This window comes from Cervus elaphus, chromosome 20 (assembly GCF_910594005.1).
Source record: "Cervus elaphus chromosome 20, mCerEla1.1, whole genome shotgun sequence".
NCBI classification, from domain to species: Eukaryota; Metazoa; Chordata; class Mammalia; order Artiodactyla; family Cervidae; genus Cervus; species Cervus elaphus.
Genome location: NC_057834.1, coordinates 30,618,478 through 30,640,530, shown reverse-complemented (window position 1 = coordinate 30,640,530; position 22,053 = coordinate 30,618,478). Strand labels below are relative to the sequence as shown.

General features: G+C 44.5%; 1 protein-coding gene across 2 annotated transcripts in view; it reads left to right on the top strand.

Annotated features, from left to right (window-relative positions):
* The window catches only part of C20H1orf226 (chromosome 20 C1orf226 homolog), a 344,131-nt gene that overhangs the window by 69,175 nt on the left and 252,903 nt on the right, over positions 1–22,053 (top strand). For both annotated transcript variants that reach the window (XM_043876285.1, XM_043876284.1), the window contains exon 2: positions 14,596–14,667. In XM_043876285.1, coding sequence (XP_043732220.1) covers positions 14,596–14,667 — 72 coding nt within the window. The remainder of the gene's footprint in view (positions 1–14,595; positions 14,668–22,053) is intronic.

Here is a 22,053-nt window from a genome sequence, read left to right as displayed (position 1 = left end):
AGTTATTGCAGTCTGATTAAGGGAAATGCAGTTAATAATATAAGAAGCAAACAAATAGTTCTAAATTCACAGCTCTGATAAGTGAAGCCAAGTGTCACAGGGAGAACTAACCTGGACAGTGAGCTGAAAGAAGATGTGAGTGCTGAGCACTTTGTGTACATTATCTCAGTTAGTCTTTACAGAGGCTTTGTAAGGGGGTAGTCTTTGCCCCACTATATAAAGAAGAAACTGAAGCTCAGATTTCAACCCAGGTCTGACTCCAAAGCTCAGGCACTTTATCCTATACCTCATTTCCTCCCTTAAGGGTCTTTAATCCCAGACTCTGTAATTCTCTGTGCAGGGCCAGACCGTGGGCAGAATAGATAGAAGCTCTTATGCTGTGATTTGAAGGCTATAGTTAAAAGGCATCTCTGTCTTCAGATGCAGACTCTACTGATCTGATGCTCAGTGCTAGAACTCTGGCCAGGGAATCGCCTTTGAGGATTTCGGTTTCCATGAGATGCTCTTAAGATACGAGTGTGTCATCTGGCTAGGATAGGAAATGAGGACGTTTGCTGTGGTGTTGTCCTAGTTTGTCTACTTAGCTGGCTGTGTGTGGAATACATGGAGACAGGGGACTTGGAGCCAGGACAGGTAAGTTTTGGTGGGGAAAGGGTGGGGGCGGGGAAAGAAATTGCCTGGATGGTTGGTTCTGCACTGGGAGGAGGGCTAGAAACAGGATACCTGGAAAGATGAAGGATGGGACCACAGGTGAGAGGTGAAAGGTCATTAGAGATAAACTTTTCCTCTGCTGGTCTTGATACCATGTTTCTCTCTACATCATTTCACCCTTCTGAGATACAAAGTGCATCACTTTTTTTTTTTTTTTTTTGCCAGCTCTTATGTGAGCTGGTATTTATTGCCCCTGTTTCACACAGATCAGAAACTTGTGCAGCCTAGTGGCTGAGCCAAGAATAGGTTGGCTCATATCTCTATCTGGTGTTCTTAAACCTGCTGCTGCTCAGGGTTCAGCTGGCATTAGGGTGAAAGCCCAGCCTGTTAGACTTACCTCTCAGCAGCTGGTCCTCATGAGCACCACTTTAGCTTCTCTCTCTTGCTCTCTCCCTTCTCCTGATCATTTATCTTTTAAACTGTCCCCTCCTTGTGCCTTAGCTTCTCAGGGCGCTGTTTGGCAGAGCTGGGAGGACTTGACATGCCTTTTTGAGAGTAGTGAAGCCATATCCATTGTGTCCTTTGAACTCTAAAGATGAGAAGAGCTATAATGTACAGAAGAGAAGGTCCATGGGTGCAGGGTGATGAGAACTATCTTTACGTGTTTGAGGGGAGAGTAGAGTCTGAATCTTTATGGAGAACAGTTTTAGCTTGCTTTGGGGAGAACTTTGCAACAGTTAAAGCTATTGCAACAGTTAAAGCTATGAGATAAGAACTTCATCAGTGGTGGTGTTTAAGTGTAGACTGGTTAACAACCTGGCAGGGATTTATAGAAGAGATAAAAATGTCAGGTGTATGTGTGGAGAGGGGAGGCTGTCAGACAGTGTGATCTGCATTTACTGTCCCCTCTGACTTTGAAATTCTACTTCCTTAATGTCATAACACAACTTTTTCATTTTTCCATTTTAATCACAGTCTTTGAATGTTGAGATTTTTAAGTTGGAAAATGTGTAATGTAATGTTTTACCTTTTTTGGAGTGTGTCTTTTAAAATATTTTCCTGTCTGGAAGTTTGTTTGGTACTGTTCGTGTTTGGAGGTCACTTCAGTAAGCCTGATTTACTTGGGCAGTCCCAGAAATGGCGTGGTGTTTGGACTCTGTGCTCTGGAAACTTCAGCATGATATAGAAATAATCTACTTTGTGAGGTTCTGTTCAGTTTTACTGCACTGGAGAGTAGGAATGTGAAATGGGATTGCTAAACTCTTACAATATAGGAAAAATTTATTTTCTTTGGGGGAGGGACATTTTTCTTCTGCAACTGGAGCTAAAATCCAGTACAGTTATAGCTCATTTTCCCCCAGGGATTGTTTATTTGGTGAACTCAAACATCTTGATGACAGGCAGCAATGCAGAAAGGCACAGAAGAGAGATTCGAGCAGCCAAAATGGATGGTGAGTCTCATAGCCTTGTGTTGAAGGAGAGCACTCAGAATCTAATTTGGCTGCAGTGGTTCTTTGTTTCTACAGCAGACCAAAAGGGGGAGAGTTATGGCATTGTTTTTTTAATAACAGCTTTATTGAGATACAATTCACATGCCATAAAATTCACCCTAATAAGCCTGTACAATTCAGTGGTTTTTAGTATATTCACAGTTGTGGAACTGGTATCTAGTTGCAGAATATTTTCATCATCTCCAAGGAAAACCTGTACCATTATCAATCATTTCCCCAACCCCTGGCAACCACCAGTTCCACTTCCTGTTTCTATGAATTTGCCTATTCTGGACATTTCCTATAAATAGAATCATATATGTAGCCTTTTGTGACTAGCTATTCTTAGTTACTATGATATTTTCAAGATTCATCCCTACCGTAGCATGTATCAATATTTCATTCCTTTTTATTGCCAAAGGGTATTGTGTGGATATGCCATCTTTTCTATATCGGTGCATCCATTGATGTACATTTGTGTTGCTTCCATTTTTTGGCTTTTATACATAAAGTGAAAAAGTGAAAGTGTTAGTCACTCAGTCATGTCCGACTCTTTATGATCCCATGGACTATAGCCTGCCAGGCTCCTCTGTCCATGGAGTCCTTCAGGCAAGAATGCTGGAGTGGGTTGCCATTAATGCTGCTTCACACATTCATGTGTAAGTTGTTGCACAGCCACATGACTTTTTTTGGGGGGAGCATGCTGTATGGCTTGTGGGATCTTCTTTCCTTGACCAGGGATTGAACCCATGCCCACTGCAGTGGAAGCACGGAGTCTTAACCACTGAACCACCGAGGAACTCCTGGTCATACCTTCATTTCTCTTGGGTTTAAACTTACCAGTGGAACTGCTGGTTTATGTTAGCTCTGTTTAACTTTTAGAGGAACTGCCAAACTTTTCCAAAGTGGCTGCGTTCTTTCCTACTGCAATTTCTCCGTATCCTTGTCAGCACTTGTGATTGTCTTTTTTTGTTTTAGCGGTCCTAGTAGGTAAGAAATATATCATTGTCGTCTTGATTTGCATTCCCCTCGTGACTAATGATTGAACATCTTTTCAAGTTCGTGTTAGCCATTTTCTTATCTTCTTTGGAGAAATGTCTATTCATATTCTTGGCCCATTTTTCCTTTGGGTTGTTTGTCTCCTATTGTTCTAAGAGTTACGCTGGATTAAACTCCTTTATCAGGTATGGGTCTATGAATCTTTTTTCCCATTCTGTGCATTGTATTTTAACTTTCTTGATGATATTCTTTGAAGCACAAGTAATTTTACTTTTAAATCCACTTTATTTTCTTTCTTTGGTTTGTATCATATCTAAGAAACTGTTGTCCACTCGAAGGTCGTGAGGGCATACTCCTTTAATTTCTTCTTAGAGTTGTAGTTTTAGCTCTTATACTGAGGTCTATGATAAATTTTGAGTTAGTTTTCACATATGATATGTAGTTGTTGTTCATTTGCTAAGTTGTGTCTGACTCTTAGTGACCCCATGAACTGCAGCATGCTAGGCTTCCCTGTCCTTCACTGTCTCCCAGAGTTTGCTCAAGTTCATGTCCATTGAGTCAGTGATCCCATCCAACCATCTCATCCTCTGTCTCCCCTTCTCCTCCTGCCTTCAGTCTTTCCCAGCATCAGGGTCTTTTCCAGTGAGTTGGCTCTTCATATCAGGTGGCCAAAGTATTGGAGCTTCAGCATCAGTCCTTCCAATGAATATTCAGGGTTGATTTCCTTTAGGATTGACTGGTTGGATCTCCTTGGTGTCTAAGGGATATGTGGTAGGAGTCTCATCTCATTCTTCTGCACGTGACTATTTAGTTGTCCCAGCACCATTGTTAGAAAGACCCTTTTCTTCCGATGAATTATCATGCCGCTGCTGTCAAAAATCAGTTGGCTGTAAATGTCAGGGTTTATTTCTGGACTCTCAGTTTTGTTCCATTGATCTGTATGTCCAGCTTTATGCCAGTATCATACAGTCTCTGTTACTGTATTTATGTGGTTGAAATTGAGACGTCTGAGTCCTACAACTTTTTCCTTTTTGATTGATTTGGCAAGTCTGGGTCCCTTGCACTTTTGCATAAATTTTAGGATTGACTTGTCAGTTTATACAGGAAAGGAAGATGGGATTCTCTGATTTTGTGGTTAATAAATGTATATTTGGTCCCTGGTTTCTGGCACAGAACTCCTAAAACTCTTAGAATTTCCTAAATAATAGGGGTGAGGGGAGCATCTGTTGTTACTCATGTGCAGTCTCTTTCAAACTTACCTGAATTGATGCTAATAAGGTGACTGTTACTGGGACCCTAATAGCTTTGAGATGGGAGCTGGGTATCAGATGAACCAATCTTATGATTAGAGGTTTGGGGCTTTCAGCCATCCCTCAACCTCAGGGCAAGTGAGAGGGGCTGGAGTTGAAGTCCAACCTCAATGGCCAGTGACTTAATCAACTATGCCTATATAATAGAACTTTCATGAAAACCGTGAACAGTGAGATTTGGGGAACTTCCAGGTTAATGTTGGGAAGGTGGTGTATCCAGAGAGGCTTACCAGAGCTTTGCTCCTCTTCCCATATACTTTGCCTTATGCATCCCTTCATCTGGCTGTTCATTTGTATCCTTGGTAGTAATTCAGTACTAGTAAGGAAAGTGTTTTCCCGAGTTCTGTTATAGCAAATTATCAAACCTGAGAGGGGGTCATGGGAACCCATAATTTTTAGCTGGTTGGCCAGAAATACAGGAGACCCAAGACTCGTGATTGGCATCTGAAGTGGAAGGGCAGTCTTATGGAACTGAGCCTTTAACTGTAGGGTCTGTGCTCACTCTGAATAATTAGGATCAGAATTGAATTAAATTGTAGGATACCCAGTTGATGTTTGCAGTGAAGTGGAGAATTACTCATAGGAGAGGGAAATGGCACCCCACTCCAGTGCTCTTGCCTGGAGAATCCCAGGGACGGAGGAGCCTGGTAGGCTGCCGTCTATGGGGTCGTACAGAGTTGGACGTGATGGAAGCGACTTAGCAGCAGCAACAACAGAGAATTACTTGGTGTGAAAAATCAACACATTGGATACCAAAATCACTGATAATAAAAAGTTTCTAGGTTTTAGTAGATATAGCATTGAATTTGTAGATCAATTTGGGTAGTGTTGCCTGTTTACAGTATTAAGCCTTTTGAACAATGAGCATGGTAAGTCTTTCCATTGCTTTATGCTGTCTTGAATTATGATTTATATTTTTTGCTATCTTTATGCTGTCTTTTAATTATTTTTTATAATTTTCAGTATACATTTTATGTAATACTTAAATTTATTCCTAACCGTTTTACTCTTTTTGAGTATTACAGTATGCTGTTGTGAATAGAATTGTTTCCCTAACTTCATTTTTAGCTTATTCATTGGTTCTAATAGAGTTTTGTGTGTATTCCTTATTTTCTATATGAAGATCATGTTATCTTGAAATAGATACAGCTTTGCATCTTTTTTTTTCAGTCTGGATGCTTTTTATTTCTTTTCTTGCCTAATTTTCCTGACTAGGACTTTTAGATCAATGTTGAATAGAAGTGGTGAGAGTGAACATGTTTGGCTTAGTCATGACCTTAGAGAAAAAGATTTAGTCTTTTACCATTAAGTGTGATGTTGGCCCTGGGTTTTTTGAAGATGTTCCTTATTAGATTGAGGAAGTTTCCTTTCATTGATAGTTTGAGTGTTTTCATCATGAAAGGATATTGGATTTTTGTCAAATACTTTTTGTTTATTGGGAAGATCATTTGGTCTTTGTCCTTTATTCTATTAATATGGTACATGCATTAATCGATTGTCATGTATTGAACCAACCTTGCATTCTTGGGATAAATTCTTCTTGGTCATTGTATATAATCCTTTTTATATGTTGTTGGATTTGTGTTGCCAGTACTTGAGGATTTGGGGACAGTTGTTAAAGGCAGAAGCATATATGGCATTTTGTTATCATTCTTGCTGCTAACTGTAGGAAGCGTTAGAAAAATCCTAAAAATCAGCCTCAAGGACTCAAAAGTCTTAGCAGTAATCTGGAGACATTTCTCATGGAGTCATTGCTGATGTTAGCTTATTTATTAAGTGATATTTATAATGGTTATTCTGAATCTTGAAGAAGTATGTTGGATTCTAGCTCAGAGTCTCAGTTATTAAGGAAGGGGATAATATATTTTAGGGCCATTTCTAGTCAAGAAAGAGAAAATAGAGAAAAGATTGGTTTAAATGGAGGTACCGGCCAGTTATCTGGAAATTTTACTCAGTTGTGGGGCTCTGCTCAGTGACAAATGACCGTTGTACTAGAGATCCTGCATCTCCAACTCCAAGCAGGTTTTTCCTGGTGACAGCCTGTTCGTCTAGAGGGAATGTGGCCAAGTATTCACTGCAGAGGGAGCCTATCCTGTGAGGCCCTGGGAGTGCTGTCAGAGTTAGCTCCTCCCTGCTGGGAGCGGTTGTGGGGAAAGGGGAGTCTGTCTGTGTCTGTGTGGCTTGGTCACTGGTGACACTCTCTGCTCATGCTATTTATCGCGTCCTTTCTCTCTGAGCCTGCTGCGGTTGAATCCTTGATTCCATCCTCCCATTAACTCTGTGGCATTTTGAATCACCTCATTTTGTGCAGAGTCGTTAGTCTTTGAGAATCCAATATGAGATTACTGTAGAGCTACAAGTTCTGCATCTCCAGGGTCTCACAAGCCCACAGAACAAGAGCATAATGATGTAAAGAACAGGATCTCTTTATGACTGTATGATTTTTTAAAAGCTAACACTTCCATCTGCATTATCTAATTTGGTTCTTACGACAACCTCGACTTCTAGGTAGTTCAGATGTAGTGTATTCTATGCAACAGACAGGTTTGGAGAGCTTAAATACTTAGAATCTCGCAGGACGGGTGCAGAGTGTTGGTGCTGGGAGACCCTCTCCAGCGTCGTCCTGGGGTCTCCTCATCTCTGTGTCTCTTCGGTTCCCTGCTCCTCTCCAGTGGTGGGGTGATGTTTCCCTCATTCAGTGTCACTGCTCCATTTTCATAGTGAGTATCTTCAGTTCCATACCTTAAGTCATTCAACGAGTCAAATGATGATCCATTTGCTTTTTTCTACACATCTCCCTGCCCTGACATTTTTAATTGGTTTGCTTTTGACCTCATGATCATCTTGGTGTCCATATACAGGCTTGCTTGTCCAGCTCAATTTGAGTTTGATGCAGTGGCCTAGGCCTTAGTGAGGCACTGGCTTGTGTTCATCCTGACTGCTTCTTTCCCACTGAAGTATCAGTGTTTCAGTGCGAGGTAGGCAGACTCACTTTGCTTCTGGTTCTGCCACTCACAAAATATATTCTATTCTCTTTGGACCTCAGTTTTCCCTGCTTAAAATGAAGGGTTGGATCGAATGACCTTTAAGGCCACTTAAGCTCTGCTATTGGGTCTGACTTCCCTAATGATTTTATCATATTCTTTGCCTCTCTCTTCCTGGCTTACCTGGTTGTTTTACAGGTGATGATTTCCTTATCATGGAATGTTAGTGTTGTTGATGATTCTCAGCCTCTCACTGTGCCTTGGGCTTCCCCCATTTTCTTTTTTTCTATAGGAGAAATAGCCTGCTGGCTGAGTAAGCATCCCAGGTGTAAGGGCTGGAAAATACTCCCTGACCAGGATGTAGGCCAGCCTCTGCCCCACGCCTGCAACTGTGATGCAACCAGAGCTCTCAATTGCAGAGCTGAAGCTTTCATTCAAGAGCTAATAAATAGTTGAAAGACTAGAACAAGTTTTCTGTCTTACTGCTTTCTTCTCTTTGCTGTATCATTCAGAGTCCTCATAATAAAGAAAAATGATTAAACCAACCCATCTAAGCTTGTGCTAATGGAGACTAAAAGAACCCATGGGCACATTGCACGGTTCAGCCTCATCCTCTGTGCCTTTTAGAGAATGGCAAGGCATTAGCATAAAGACAAGTCACCACAATTATTTATTTTGCACCCAGTCCCTTAATGTTGAGGAGCAGGAAGGATTCTGCTGTGATCTCCGGCACATTCATCGGCCCCCGCTGAGCCCCTGATCAATAGTGACACAGTAGCATCAGATGGCCTTCAAATAGTACTTCCTTTTTCAGATGGGCTGAGAGAGAGAGGAAGAAATATAAGTGCTTCATTCCTCTTAGACTACAAATAAATAAAGACGTGGTGTGCAGCTGCATTTCAAGCGTTTTGGAAGCTTTTCTGGTGTGTGGGTGTTGGGGGGTAGGGGAAGGGGGGAGAGGGGAACCTGCACTGAGGCTTCTGTCTTGTTGCAGGCGGGGGTGAGAACGCTGCTGAATGTCCGTGTGGGCACTTCTCAGTCTCCCTGCCCCTCCTGCACACGGAACCACCTGGAGAACGGGGCAGGCTACAGAAGTGGGGAGTGGGACACCCCGAGGCCACGTTGCTTTTTTCGTCCCCTTCCCCATCGGCGGAGTGTGCGCCCTGGAATCTGGGCCCGCTGCTGCCGCTGCAGTTAATGCTGCTTTGTTCAATGCTAAATGAGGCGAGAACTTTCACCCAGGTCACATTCACAGTCCCGCTCAGCAGGACGCTCCGCTGTGCAGTTTCTGCGGGCAGGGAGGAACTTTCCTGCTGGAGTTGTGCTGATTGGGGTGGGTGTGTGTGCGCCAAGGTGCTTTGGTTGTGTCGACCTTTGGACTGTAGCCCTCCAGGCTTCTCTGTCCTTGAGGTTTTCCAGGCAAGAATACTGGAGTGGGTTGCCAGTCCCTCCTCCAGGGCCTCTTTCTGACCGAGGGATTGAACCCCCGTCTCTTCTGTCTCCTGCAGTGGCAAGCGGGTTCTTTACCACTAGCGCCACCTGGGAGAACAGGCTTTTCAGGCCACTTCTCCATGAGCTGCGTCCTTGGGCAGGTCACCTAACCTCTGTGGGCTGCAGTTGCCCCCACTCGTTCAGCAGATACTTGAGTCTTACTCTGCCAGGCTCAAAGGCCTGGGAATGCAGAAATATGAGGGCAGGGTCCCAACTGTCAAGGAGCTTCCATTCTAGCGGGCATGGCAGATGGTGACCATGTAAATGAGGCAGAACCCTAAGTGCAAATCATGTTAACTGCTGGGAAAGATATAGAGTGATGTGAAAAAAAAGTAACTTTAGATGAAGTCATAGTGGTGAATATTTCCTAAGCATTGGCAGGATACCCAGCTGTGCTAAATGCTTTTCATATGTTCTTTCTTAATCTTCCTTTTGTGACACAACCTTGGACATGGTCCCCAAGGTTCCTTTGGATTTGGAATCGTCTGCTCCTATGATTCCAAGTTTTTAGCAACTGATAGAGGGTTGGTTAAGGGACTAACATCACAGCTGCTGATTTCTAGATGCAAGCAGAATGCCAGATTTCCCAGCTGGCTCTGGTGGTAAAGAACTAGCCAATGCAGGAGGCATAAGAGATGCGGGTTCGATCCCGGGGTCAGGAAGATCCCCTGGAGGGGGTCATGACAACCCTCTCCAGTATTCTTGCCTGGAGAATCCCCATGGACAGAGGAGCCTGGAGGGCTACAGTTCATGGGGTCGCAAAGAGTCCGGCACGGCTGAAGCCACTTAGCACACACCAGATTTTCTACTGCTTGTGTCTGTTTTCAGAGAGAGGACTCAGTGGCCAGGAGACTTGAAGGCTCTAAGAAGGTAGGCACAGTGTTGGAATTCAAACCTGGCCAGGTTTGGGACCTGAAGGAAGAGAGTTAATAAGAATGCCGACAGTGGGCAGGGTCCTGGACTGGGGGCCAGGAGCTGGGGTGGGGGCTTGTCTACCATCTGCCAACTGCTTTAGGCCTCGTTGTCAATCCCTGTGATAGGAGTTGTGCCTCCTCCTGAACCTCACACGGTTGTGCTGGGAGCTGAGGCTGTAGCACTGAGTGGTTTTCAGAGAGAAGATGTGAGTTGGGAATGCAGAGATCCAGGGACCACTCCATTGTGCCCATTTGTGGGGGCCCTGTCCTTTTACCCCAGGAGAACGTGGCACTGTGGTCTTTCCCTGTGGTCTTGCCTGCACTGACGTAAGATTCTGCTGTCTTCTTCTGAGGAGTGTAGATTTTTGTTCTTAAGGACAGTTAACGCAACAGGTCTTAAATCCTAAATTTGCCTCTGCTGACGTGAGCAGTACAAGCAGATTGGTGGCTCAGATGGTAAAGAATCTGCCTGCAATGCAGGAGACCTGGGTTCAATCCTAGGGTGGGGAAGAGCCCCTGGAGAAGAGAATGGCAACTCAGTCCATTATTCTTCCATTCTGGAATGGAGAATTCCATGGACAGAGGAGCCTGGTGGGCTAGTCTATGGGGTCACAGAGTCGGACGTGACTGAGTGACTTACATGATCGCATGAGGTGAGCCACCTTCTGCCAGACTCCTTGGAGCCTGCTTTGCACGTGTGCAGCCGGGGGGTCATGCAAGACCTGAGCAGCATTTATGCATGATTGGGGCCCCTTTTCCGTCAGCGACTTCTGCTCCCTTTCAGGCTCTCTGGTTGCTCGCATCCCTGGTGACCAGCTTCCCAGGCCCTAAGTGAGCATTTTAGCCTAAGCTCTGGGCAGTCCGTGTTGCCCCTGTGGGATTGTGCTGTTGGCAAAACTGCACACACAAGGTCTTACCTAGTGTGGTTCCCTACTTTCAAGGGTTGGTTCCCCACCAGTCTCTGCCTGCTTTTGGCCTCTCTCCAGTGCCTTCAAAGTTATTTTTATTATTTCAACTAATAGACTTAATTTTTTAGAGTGGTTTTTGTTATGCCCGATGTCCGAATCCCTGAGCGGGAAGAGAGAAGGCTTCCAAGACAATGCAACTCGCAAAAAAAGGGAAGTTTATTGCTGACTCGAGTCAGGGCTCCTGCCACGTCCAACGCAGTGGTGCGGGGTCAGAGAGCGCTGAGCCCAAGCTGTTACACAAATTTATAGGGTGAGCATAAGCAGTTGGTAGCTGGCTTAAGCGGATTGGTTACATGTTTGCAAAGTAATCTTATTGGCTCAAACCTTCGCGGGCTTTTTTCAAACTTGGGCTTTCGCGGGCTTTTCAGCTTTCCCCTGATGGGTTCCCTTTTTCTTACTGGGCGCACATTGATTGGCTGGCTCCAGGTGGCCTGATTGGGGTAGGGAGTCTTACCATTTCGGGGGAAATCTAAACTTAGGTCCGGGCCGCCTGTCATGGTGTTAGCCCTGGCAGCCTCACAGTTTTAAGATTAGAGAAAAATTGGGTAGCAAGGAGAGTTTCCGTATACCCCTTCAACCCCCTGCTCAGTCTCCTGCTGTTACTGTCTTGCATTAGTGTGTACATTTGGTACAATTCGTAAGCCAGTGTTGATCATTATTATTAACTAATATGCATAGTTTATGTGTACCCATAGTTCCCTCTTTGTACATTTTATGCAGTTATTTCTTTATATCTTGTCCAGTTTGTCAGAGGCCAAGCCTGAGGATACCAGTCTCTCCAGCATTATCACAAGCTGATCATTTGATGTGTTTATTTTTGATTCATACATAAGCTTTTTCCTGATCTCCAAAAACACTTGACAGAAACCTTTTACATAAAGGGCTGTTCCTTGAGGAGCGTAAGGGCAGAAAGTCTCACAAGTCAGTGGGTGGTGATGATATTTGTGACTGCGTTAAGCTGTTACGTCTTGCTGCTTTTAGTACGATTCACCAGCAGACAGTACAGGTCAGTCTGTCCCTGTCTTCAGAAACTAATCTCTAGAAAATAGGGTGGAAGCAAGTAAATGAAGAAAAAGCACCCCCACCCCCCAAAAAACAACTTCATGAGGTATTAACCTGGCACCAAGGCTGAGGTTTCTCTGGAAACTTACAAGGAATATTTGAAGTCCTTTGGTTAACCTTAGTTGCACTTAACTCCTCCTTATCTGGAAGATGAAGCCACAGATAAAACTGACTCATAAATCTTGTATGTTGATTACTTAGTGCAATTTGCATCTTCCTTCTAGTTTTTTTTTTTTTTTTTTCTTTTCTGGATGGTAGTGAAAAGGAAGCAGGCCCTGATATTTTTAAACTGAAGTGGCTGCGTGAGCTAGCTTCCTGATCTGTCTGGTCTAAGACTTTGTCTTGTGTTTTGCCCAGAATGGAGCCTCAGGGTGGACTGAGATGAGTTGTGGTGGTGGTGGTAATGGTTAGGTAAGGAGATCCTTTTTGGTATGGAGTTATACGTGTACATAATGGCAGTAATCTCTTATCGTACCCTCTGATTTTTGACCCCTCCTCTGCTCCCCTGAAATTGCTGCTCTGCTTTTTGGTTTGTCATTAGTGTGGATATTTAGTTTTTGATCCCTGCTTCATGTCTGCTTTTAATCTCCTTGAATAACCATAAGGTCTAGCTCTGGTAGAGATGGGTGTCTGCTTCATACTCTTTCTCAGAAAGGCAGATTTGTGATTTTCTTCAGATGGTCGAGAAGGAAGATGAGTGTGTGGTGTGACTGCAAGTGGGATGTGTTAGTGAGCGTGGGATGACCGTGTGCATGCTTCGTGTGGGCTGTGTGAGATGAGTGTGTGGTGAGTCATGTGTATGCATGTGCCACATGCGGTGGGTGAGCATGTGTGCACTGCTGTGTGTGTGAAGGTGCGTGGTGAGTACATGCACATGTGCCCGCTTGGCTGATGGCGTGAAGGAGGCATGAATAGCGTGACGATGTCGCTTCTCCTCTGTCTGTACCCTAGACTGGTTTGGGGTTCTCGGTGCTGCCCCTTTCTGAGAAAGGAGGGGGAGGGCATCCATTTAGGTATCTGCGTTCAGACTGATTGCCAAGTCAGTCCTGGCCGGTCAGAGTTCAGGGCAGGAGCCACCAGCCACGCAGCATTCGGGAGGGGGAGTGTGGAAACTGCCCCCAGCTGCGGGGGGAGTTGCTTTGAACTTGGGCAGTCACAAACCTGGCCTCATGTCATTCCTGGCTGTGTGGGTCACTGACATGCTGACAGACCACAGGATCCCGCAGAGCTCAGAGGGGAGCTGTGCCAGCCATGGTTGAAGCTGACGGGGCACTTAGATCCTCAGGTCAAGGGGGCTTTGTTTGCCTGCCGTGGTGAGGCCGTCCATCTGGGGCCCAGACTTCCTACAGGGGGCAGGGATTCACTGTCTCCAGTGCATTACCACACACTGTGGATCAATATGCAGGGAAATTCTTTCCCAGTATTTAGTTTTCGAAACCCTTTTCACTGAGGCCAGCCTCATTCCAAATTTTAGGAAGAACCTTCTGTTCTTGTAACCACAGGAAATACGTTTCTTGCAGATGACTGTCCTGCCCTTCTACTAATGTGGTCCTTGGTTGCATAGACTTTTAAATTATCCTGGGGCTATTAATTTCTGGGATATCCTCTGGGCTGTTTTATATGTGCTTGTAAAAAGGAAAAGGCAAATCCCAGTGGGTCAGTGTGGAATAGGATGGGGCTGTCCTCTTCTCTTGTTTCATCCTACTAAGTAATGATATCTAGAAATTATCTGTAATTTTGATCCAGTAGTCCCACTTGTAGGAATCTAGCCTGAAGGGCTACCTGGATGAGCAGTGTGCAGATAAGGAGGTTTGTGGAAGCAGTTTTGTAAGAGTGCCCTGGGGAAGTGTCCATCAGTAGTGGAGTCATCATAAATAATGTGATAGACTTGTATCCATTGGTGGAGAAAGATATCCAAGTTATCTTTAAAGTTAAAAAATCAAGTTGCAGAACAATGTGAGTAGTATTAACCTTTTCACATAAAAGGAATTCCTCTGTGTGTCTATGAATCTATGTGTCCATTAATATACAAAAGAGAGATGTACTTGAAACCATTGAAACCATAGTGCTCTGCATATATCTGCATTATTTGAGTCATGTGTAGCAAAAAATTATATACGATATTAAACAACCTGTATGTCATTTGGTTTAATCAAGTTAAATTTTTAAATGCATAACTAGTCCATTCCTTTTCTCTATTCAGGAAATTACTCAAATGTCTGAGGTCTCTGTAACATCCAGGGCAAACTCAGTGACGTTTCATTAATTAAAAAAGAAGTAGATATTATTCTTTTTTATTCTTTTAGATTGCTTTAATGCATGAAGACCAGATTTCTGTAAGAGATTTATACCTTATCCCATTTCATCTTTACTGTGGTCCCATTTTACAGATGATGAAACTGAGACAAAGACAAAATAGCTTGCCACAAAGATGGTGGGAGAGTCTTCATACCTAGCCCTTTCTGTTTCAGAAGCCTGCTTGTTTAAACACAGTCCTTGCCTGCCTCTCTGATTAAAAACAAGATGAAAAAAGGAAGCAGTTTCTCGTTTTGCTTTTTATAAAGTTAGGAGTAGTCAGGAAACATCCTTTTGGCTCTTGATTTCCTCATCTGTAGAATGGGAAGATGAACTTGGTGACCTCCGGAGACCCTTCCAGCCCTGACTTGCTGTGATTAGGGACTCTTGCTGTCCCTCTGCTCAACCAATGTTTGCGTCTCTCCCCACAGTACGTTGGAAGTCTGGACGTGCCAAGGCCCAACAGCAGAGTGGAGATTGTGGCTGCCATGCGCCGGATCCGGGTGAGTGGCCGGAGATGGGGCGGTGTGGGCCTGGAACTCAGGCATCCTCCCTGCTTGCCCTTTTAGAAAGTGCTCAGGCTGCCAGGATGGATGGCTGCACTCTGTGCAGGACACCAATCCTGTCCAGGAGAGCTCTTCTGAGTTAGGTGGTTGATGTTGCTTAAAGGCCAAGGTTAAAATGGACACATGACGGCCGGAGGGCTACCACCCTCTCTTGTCTTGTGAACTACCACTTCTCAGACTGAGATGCAAGTTACCCCTGAGGGGGTGTGGTCTGCCAGGGAGTGAGAGGGAGACTGGTGAAGTTATTCAGTTTTTAGTGAAAAGGTTTAGTAATTAGCTGATACTTGGCTCAAAGCACTTTTTAAAAAGTAAAGCATTTTTGTGGTGCATGAAGGAAATTTATGTAAATTTTTAAGAACAAATGTGGGATTTCAACAGAATTTCCCTGATCAGCTGCTTTAGGCTCTGGACATGTGTGTGTATTCTCTTCTGATATTTCAGATATTCTAAAAGAGTTTGGTCAACTTTCCAACCTATTGCTTTAGGACCAGAGTCTGTGGTACATGGATCAGAGATAGAATAAAAATTAATTTTGTCTTCTGACCACTGTGAAGGAATTTCCCCATGTACTCTGTCGTGAAACAGAAGAGGTTAGATTTGTGCAGTGTAAAGGTGGATCTGGGATTGGGCAAATGAATTGGAATGATTTTTTGGAGAGAATCGGTATTGGAGGTGGCTGGATTGGTCATTCTGAATGCAGCCTGGTTTGAGCTCTTTGTCTTCCAGAAGAATCTACTCACTTCAGTGGAAAACATATAGATGTTGGGAGCTTCATTTTGCTTTTTGTCAGTTTTTTTTTAGTCAGTTTATCTGAACAACAGAAACCTCAATTTATCGTGTTTTCTCTAAGCAGTTCATCAGCCTGCTTATTTTAGGCCATTCACTGCTTTGACCCTCCCAGTTCTTCAGCATTTTTTGTTGTTAAGTTGAATTTGTTGAAAGTGTTCTTAAATACATCAATACTGTTTTTCTTGGACGCAGGAATGAGTCACTTTCACATGAGTTCATGTAATGTTCACAGCAAACTGTGAAAGGGGATCATGTTACCTTCATTATCTGGATTAAACTGAGGCTCAGAGAGTCACAGAGGTCTTGAAGTGGTGGGTATGTAGCCTGCATGCAGTTCTCCACTTGGTTTCATGAGAACATGCCTTTGACTTCAGGCCTGGCACTCAGGATTCCCAGACCTCTTCTCTTCCTTCACCTTCCCACTCAGGTAGAGACCGCTCAGGCCTGGCTGGGTGTATCTGGGGTGTTACCCTTGTGAGGGTGGGTTATTCTCTCACCACAGTTGTGACCTTGGGGTTTCAACCAAGAGAGTCCCTCTTTTCTTCATACTCGACTAGGACACAGTGAATATGTTGTTTCTACTATTACTATCATTATTAGAGTAATTAATAATAATAGTAGCTAATATTTAGCACTTACTATGTGATAGGTGCTTTACTAGGCCTTTTAATATGGAAATAATGTTATTTATTATTTGTAGCTACTCTAGATGAAGTGAGAGTATTATTTTTATATTTTGTAGATGAGGACATGGAAGCCTGGGGCATTAAATAATTAATTCTAGATCAAGTTGGTGTCAGTAGTTTGAGCTGGCATCCACACCCAGAACTGTGCTGCTCCCTGGTTTGGGCGATGACTCCCGCTGGAGAATTGCAAGGTCGGGACTTGGAGCCTCCCCAGTGACGGAGTCAGTGGCAGGAATCCAGCTTTGTAGAAAGAATGGAGGTACAGGAAAACAGCATCTCGAAGCAGAGGTGGGCCGTGGCGTCTGGTGGCGCTGGCCATGCGTGGGATCTGGAGTCCTTGGGCTGGAGTGTGGCCCCTGTCTCCCCTCCCTCGTCACCTGTCAGCCCGGTGGGCCGTGTGCCAGCAGCTCTGTTCCCTATGACCTGCTTCCAGTACTTAATGAGCAGCTCATTAAATTAGAGGGAGGAATTAATTGGCCAGAAAGCTGTTTGGTCTGGCTGTCCAGTCACTTGTTTAGTCTGGCCACCAATGAGAACTCTGGGTGTGTGTTTTACCCTGAACCCCCCAGTTCACTGTTAAGTCTGGGATGCTATTTTCTTTTCTTCCCTCCCTTTTAGAAGCTGTTTTGGCTGTAATTACAGTTGTCAGGAACCAGAGCATGTGATTTCCGTGTAAAGGACTGTTCCTGACTTTGTCCTTTTCTGTTGAATGGTGCCTAGCTAACCTTGGGCAGGACACTGCAGAGTTGGGTTCCTGGGTGCTCTTGTGGACTCACAAGATGCAGGCCTCCAGTTTGGTCCCAAGCAGGGGCTCGTCCTCAGAGGAGAGCAGTTCCTCTAAGGACCTTGGTGCCTTACGTCTGTGAATCGAGTTGTGCCATGCCAGGCCCTCTAGATGCCAGTCTTCCTGGACAGGACGGTGGATGAAGCAGTGCAGATTGTCTCCATTTCCCAGAGAGGGAGGCCCTCAGTGACAGGCTGGTCCTGAGGTCACCAGACTCATCTTCCGAGCTGGGGCCTCAGTGGCCATTTAGGGTCCTGTTCCTGCCCCCGTGTTTCACCTGCAGGGCCGACTCCAAGCTAACTAGATGGACTGTTGATTTGACTGATGCTTTTCTTCTTTCCCCATTTCTCACGGGTACTCTCGCCATAGAGATTTTCTTTTAAAATTTATGTTATCTGTCTTCGGCATTTTTTTCTTTGTCATGTGCTTGCAAAGATTTTTTCTTTATGGTGATTAAAAACACATGACATTTTAACCATTTAAAAGTGTATAATTCAATAGTGTTAAGTATATTTACACTGTGTAATAGGTCACTCTGAAATTTTTGCAACACTGAGACTCTGTACGCATTAAACACTAATTCTTCCTTCCTCTTCCTACAGCCCTTGGCCACCACCTTTATATTTTCTGTGTGTATAATTTGACTGTTCAGATACCTCATATTTATGGAATCATACTGTATTTACCATCTGGCCTGGCTTATTTTACCTGGCATAATGTTCGTAATGTTCATCCATGTTGTAGCACGTGACATTTCCTACCTTTTTTGGCTGCATAGTATTCAGTTGTGCCCAATCCTTTGTGACCCCATGGACTGCAACCCGCCAGGCTCCTCTGTCCATGGATATTCCAGGCAAGAATACTGGAGTGGGTTGCCATTTCCTTCTCCAGGGGATCTTCCCAACCCAGGGATTGAACTCGGGTCTCCTGCACTACAGGGCAACTCTTTACTGACTGAGCTTCAGGGGTGTGTACAGTTGAACGTGCATAGCACATTTTCTTTATCCATTGTACACTTGGGTTTCTTCTACCTTTTGGCTATGGGCTACTGTGAATAATGCTTCAGTAAACTTGAATATGCAAATTTTCTTTGAGACCTGTTTTGAATTCCCCTGATGTGTATTCAGAAGTGGGATTACTGGGTTAGATGGTAACGCTTTTTTAAAACTTTCTGAGGACTCAATGTGCTGTGTTCCATAATGGTCACACCATTTTTGATCCCCCCGCAGTATAAATTTTTTTTTCCTCAGTAACATGTGTGTCTTTTTGCTCTTTAAATTAGATGAGTTTTCTTTTTCCTGGTAAGGGTTTGTTGGGATGGGAGCCATTAGACACTTGGAGTGTTCATGGGTGGTTTCAGGGAGCAGGACATGGGTTCATAATGGATTGCCAGGATGCTTGCTGTCACAGGGACCCCCCGGCTGAACTCCCTATGCCAGAGTGTGGGAGTTCCTTATACTGTATTTCTGAGGGCAAGATCTGGGGTTGTGAATGGTAAGTGCAGCCTTAGCATAGGTGGCATGTATGAGTTGGCACATAAATGGATGAATTCATCAGCATTTCTTAGAAGGCCTCCTCTTAATTTAGCACCTTCACCTTCTGCTTCTTTAACATTCCAAGCAGAACCACTTCTGGCCCTGCCCAGGTCCCCCAGGTCCCTCTTGCTTGGATGCACAACTGTTGGTCAGGCTCCGGTGGCCAGCGTGGCGTGTTCCCGGTTCTCATGTTTGGAGACCACTTAGAGCAGAGACCACGCAGGTGGGATGCTAAGACCTGGGGGTTGGCTGAGGAAGAAGCGAGGAGCAGAAGAGCCAGCCCTGCTCAGCTGGGGAAGGGTGTTCAGCGCTTCCTCCTGCTCTGTGGCTAATAGCGATTATTCGTGGGTATTTGTACCTTGTACACTTACAACTTTTCACATTCTTTCACGTAGATCATTTGGGGCTTCCCTGGTGGCTCAGATGGTATAACATCTGCTTGCAGTGCAGGAGACCTGGGTCAGGAAGATCTGTCCTTAGGTCAGGAAGATACCCTGGAGAAGGGAATAATCTTCTTCCTGCTGTTTGATGAGAGGCAGGAAGATGGGACAGGGAGGAAGGAGGGAAGGGGACGCCTGGCACATGCTGTGCTGATGATTCAGTATTCTGTTGGCTGCCGATATTCAGCAATGGGCAAACTAGACACATATACATCATTAGTGAAAGGGTAAGAAGCTAAGGAAGTGTGTAACTGGGAGGTGTTGCCCAACTTGGGGGACACAGGGAAGGCTCCTGGGTTACTGAGGATTGGAGTCAATGATCAGTAGATACTGCAGCCAGATGACCCCAGAGAAGAGACTCTTGTGGCTTAGGGAGGACTTGCTGTCCTGAGGGGAGGTGGCCACATCACACTGCACTGTCTTTGAACCTCAGCTTCCTGGCTTCATGCCTGACCATTAGAACACAGTAGTGTTTTGTGAATGAACAAGTGACTTAAATGTTTTCCTCAATAAAATGTACTTGATTAAACTCAGTCTATTGTGTACTTCACATACCCAGAATCATAACACACCATTCATTGTTTGATGTGACTGTAATTGCAGTTTATCAGTTTGTCCGTCAGATTTTACAGAGGTCCAAGGTCACACAGGAGGAAGACCCAGATCTTCCGATGCCCAGCCCAGTATGCTTCCCACTGCGGAGTGAGGCCAATGGAAATTCACTGCACATGTTTTGGTTCCTTGTTTTCTTTGGACAGCTTCTAGGAATTTCCATTGATTAATTGGGAGTTGGGGACGCTTTGACTGTCAAACTGAGTTGGAATGAATTGCAGCTGTGGGTAGCAGCAGTTTAAAAAAAAAATTTATAATTGGAGGATAATTACGGTATTGTGATGGTTTTCACCATACATCAACATGAATCAGCCATGGGCGTACATGTGTCTCCTCCCTCCCCACCCCGTCCCTCCAGCTTGTCACAGAGCACCGACTTTGGGTGCCCTGTGTCAGACATCAAACTCCCACTGGCTCTCTATTTCACATATGGTGATGTGTATGTTTCAGGGCTATTCTCTCAAATCATCCCACCCTCTTCTTCTCCCACCGAGTCCAAAAGTCTGTTCTGTTTGTCTGCGTCTCATTTTTGAACCTGCTTTTTGTTTGTTTCCTTTTTCAGGATTTGCCGTGTTCCCCAAGGTTGAGACCCTTGACACATAAAGACCATGGTCTGTTCCCTTGTTTGTCTTATTCTTAAGAAATCTTCAGTTTTCTGTTATTTTCTGTATTAGTTTACTGTTGCTACTGAAACAAATCAATGCCATCTGACTGGTTTAAAACAAGGCAAGCTTATTATCTTACAGTTCTGGAGGTCAGAAGTGGGTCTTACGGGACTAAAATAAAATTGTGTCAGCAGGGCTGCGTCCCTTACGGAGGGTCTAGGAGAGAGTCTGTCCTTGTGTTTTTTAGCTTCTGGAGGCCACCTGTGTTGCTTGGCTCGCAGCCTCGTCACTCTAAACTCTCCTATCATCACCATGTCCTCTTCTTTGCCCGTGACCCTCCTACCTCCTTTTTATAAAGATCCTTTTGATGACATTGGGCCTATATGGAGAATTCAGGATCATCGTCCCATCTCACAGTTCTCAAGTGACTTCTTCAAAGTCCTTTTGCCATGTAAAATAACACTGTCACAGGTTCCAGGCATTGGGATATGGACACCTTTGGAGGCCCGTCATTCCACCTACCACACCTGACTTGTTTATTGTCTACCAAATAGGATACACTAAGTGATGGAGGCCAGACCAAACCAACAGGCCCTCTAATTTCAGATCACATACTTTACCCACTGCCTCATGCTAGGTTGACCACATGCTCCTCTCTGATCTTTGTGATGACCCAGGTAGGGAGGAAGCTTAAGAGATATTCTCCAGAAGCACTGGATGATTATCCTGCTCTCTGTCTGCTCAGTTGTTCAGTCGTGTCTGACTCTTTGTGACCCCACCAGGCTCCTCTGTCCATGGGATTCTCCAGGCAAGAATACCTGAGTGGGTTGCCATTTCCTTCTCCAGAGGATCTTCCTGACCCAGTGATTGAACCCGCATCTCCTGCATTAGAGGGATTCTTTACCTCTGTGCCACTTGGGAAGCCCTGCTCTTTGTCTACCAAGGATCCAGAGGTTTGAGAAGATGCCAGCTGGACAAAGACAACCATAGAAGAGGGGGTATGACTTTAAAAAAAAATTGCACAACTTAGAATGATTCACAAAGTTCAGAGAAGTTCTGTGAGCCCACAGTTGGTCTGACACAGTGGGATCGCTTGCTTGGAGGTTACTGGTTGAAAGTTGAAGAGTGGCTGGTAATACTGAAATCAGGCTACTGACTTTGCACCATTGGGTCTGCTGTGTGAATAGGTGAATTTGGTGGCCAGATATTTAGTATGACTTTCAAGGCCTTTGTTCCCAAATATTAATACCATTCCCTATCATTGCACTTTTTGGATTCCTCAGGAAGGCAGCACTGTGTAGTCAGAAGAGCTCTCAGTGGAGAATGAGAGTTGAACTTGCAGCCCCTTGACTTGGTGTGTAAACTTGGTGAGGTGTTGACTGCCAATAATTTCAGTTTCCTTGTTTATAAAGGGGAAAGGATGATACTTGTTGTTTTCCCTGGTGCTATTGTAGAGTGGGATAATGCATGAAAAACTACTTTATAAACCAAAAAGGATCATTTGTACTCATTATTGTCATTTTTACACCTTCTTCTGGATTTCAGAGCATTTCATATAGATAAATACCCTCAGATACTGAGCTGCTTCATCTAGCTTCTTTTAATAGCCAGCATCTTTTCCCAGATTTCGGTGGCAAGCCTCGCTTCCATGGAGAGGCTTCCCCCACTCGATCGTTTTGTCTTCTCATATGGTCTCGGGGCAACGCACTTCCCTCTCTTGTAGCGCTTGTAACAACTATATTCCCAGTGTCTGGCAGGATGCCAGCCTTTGCTCAGTAGACTTTTGTTGAGTGACTGAGAAAATTAATCTTAGCTGATAGCCATGTGAGCAAGAAAGCAGTGAGACCCAGCGAGGCTCTCCTGAGGGGCTGG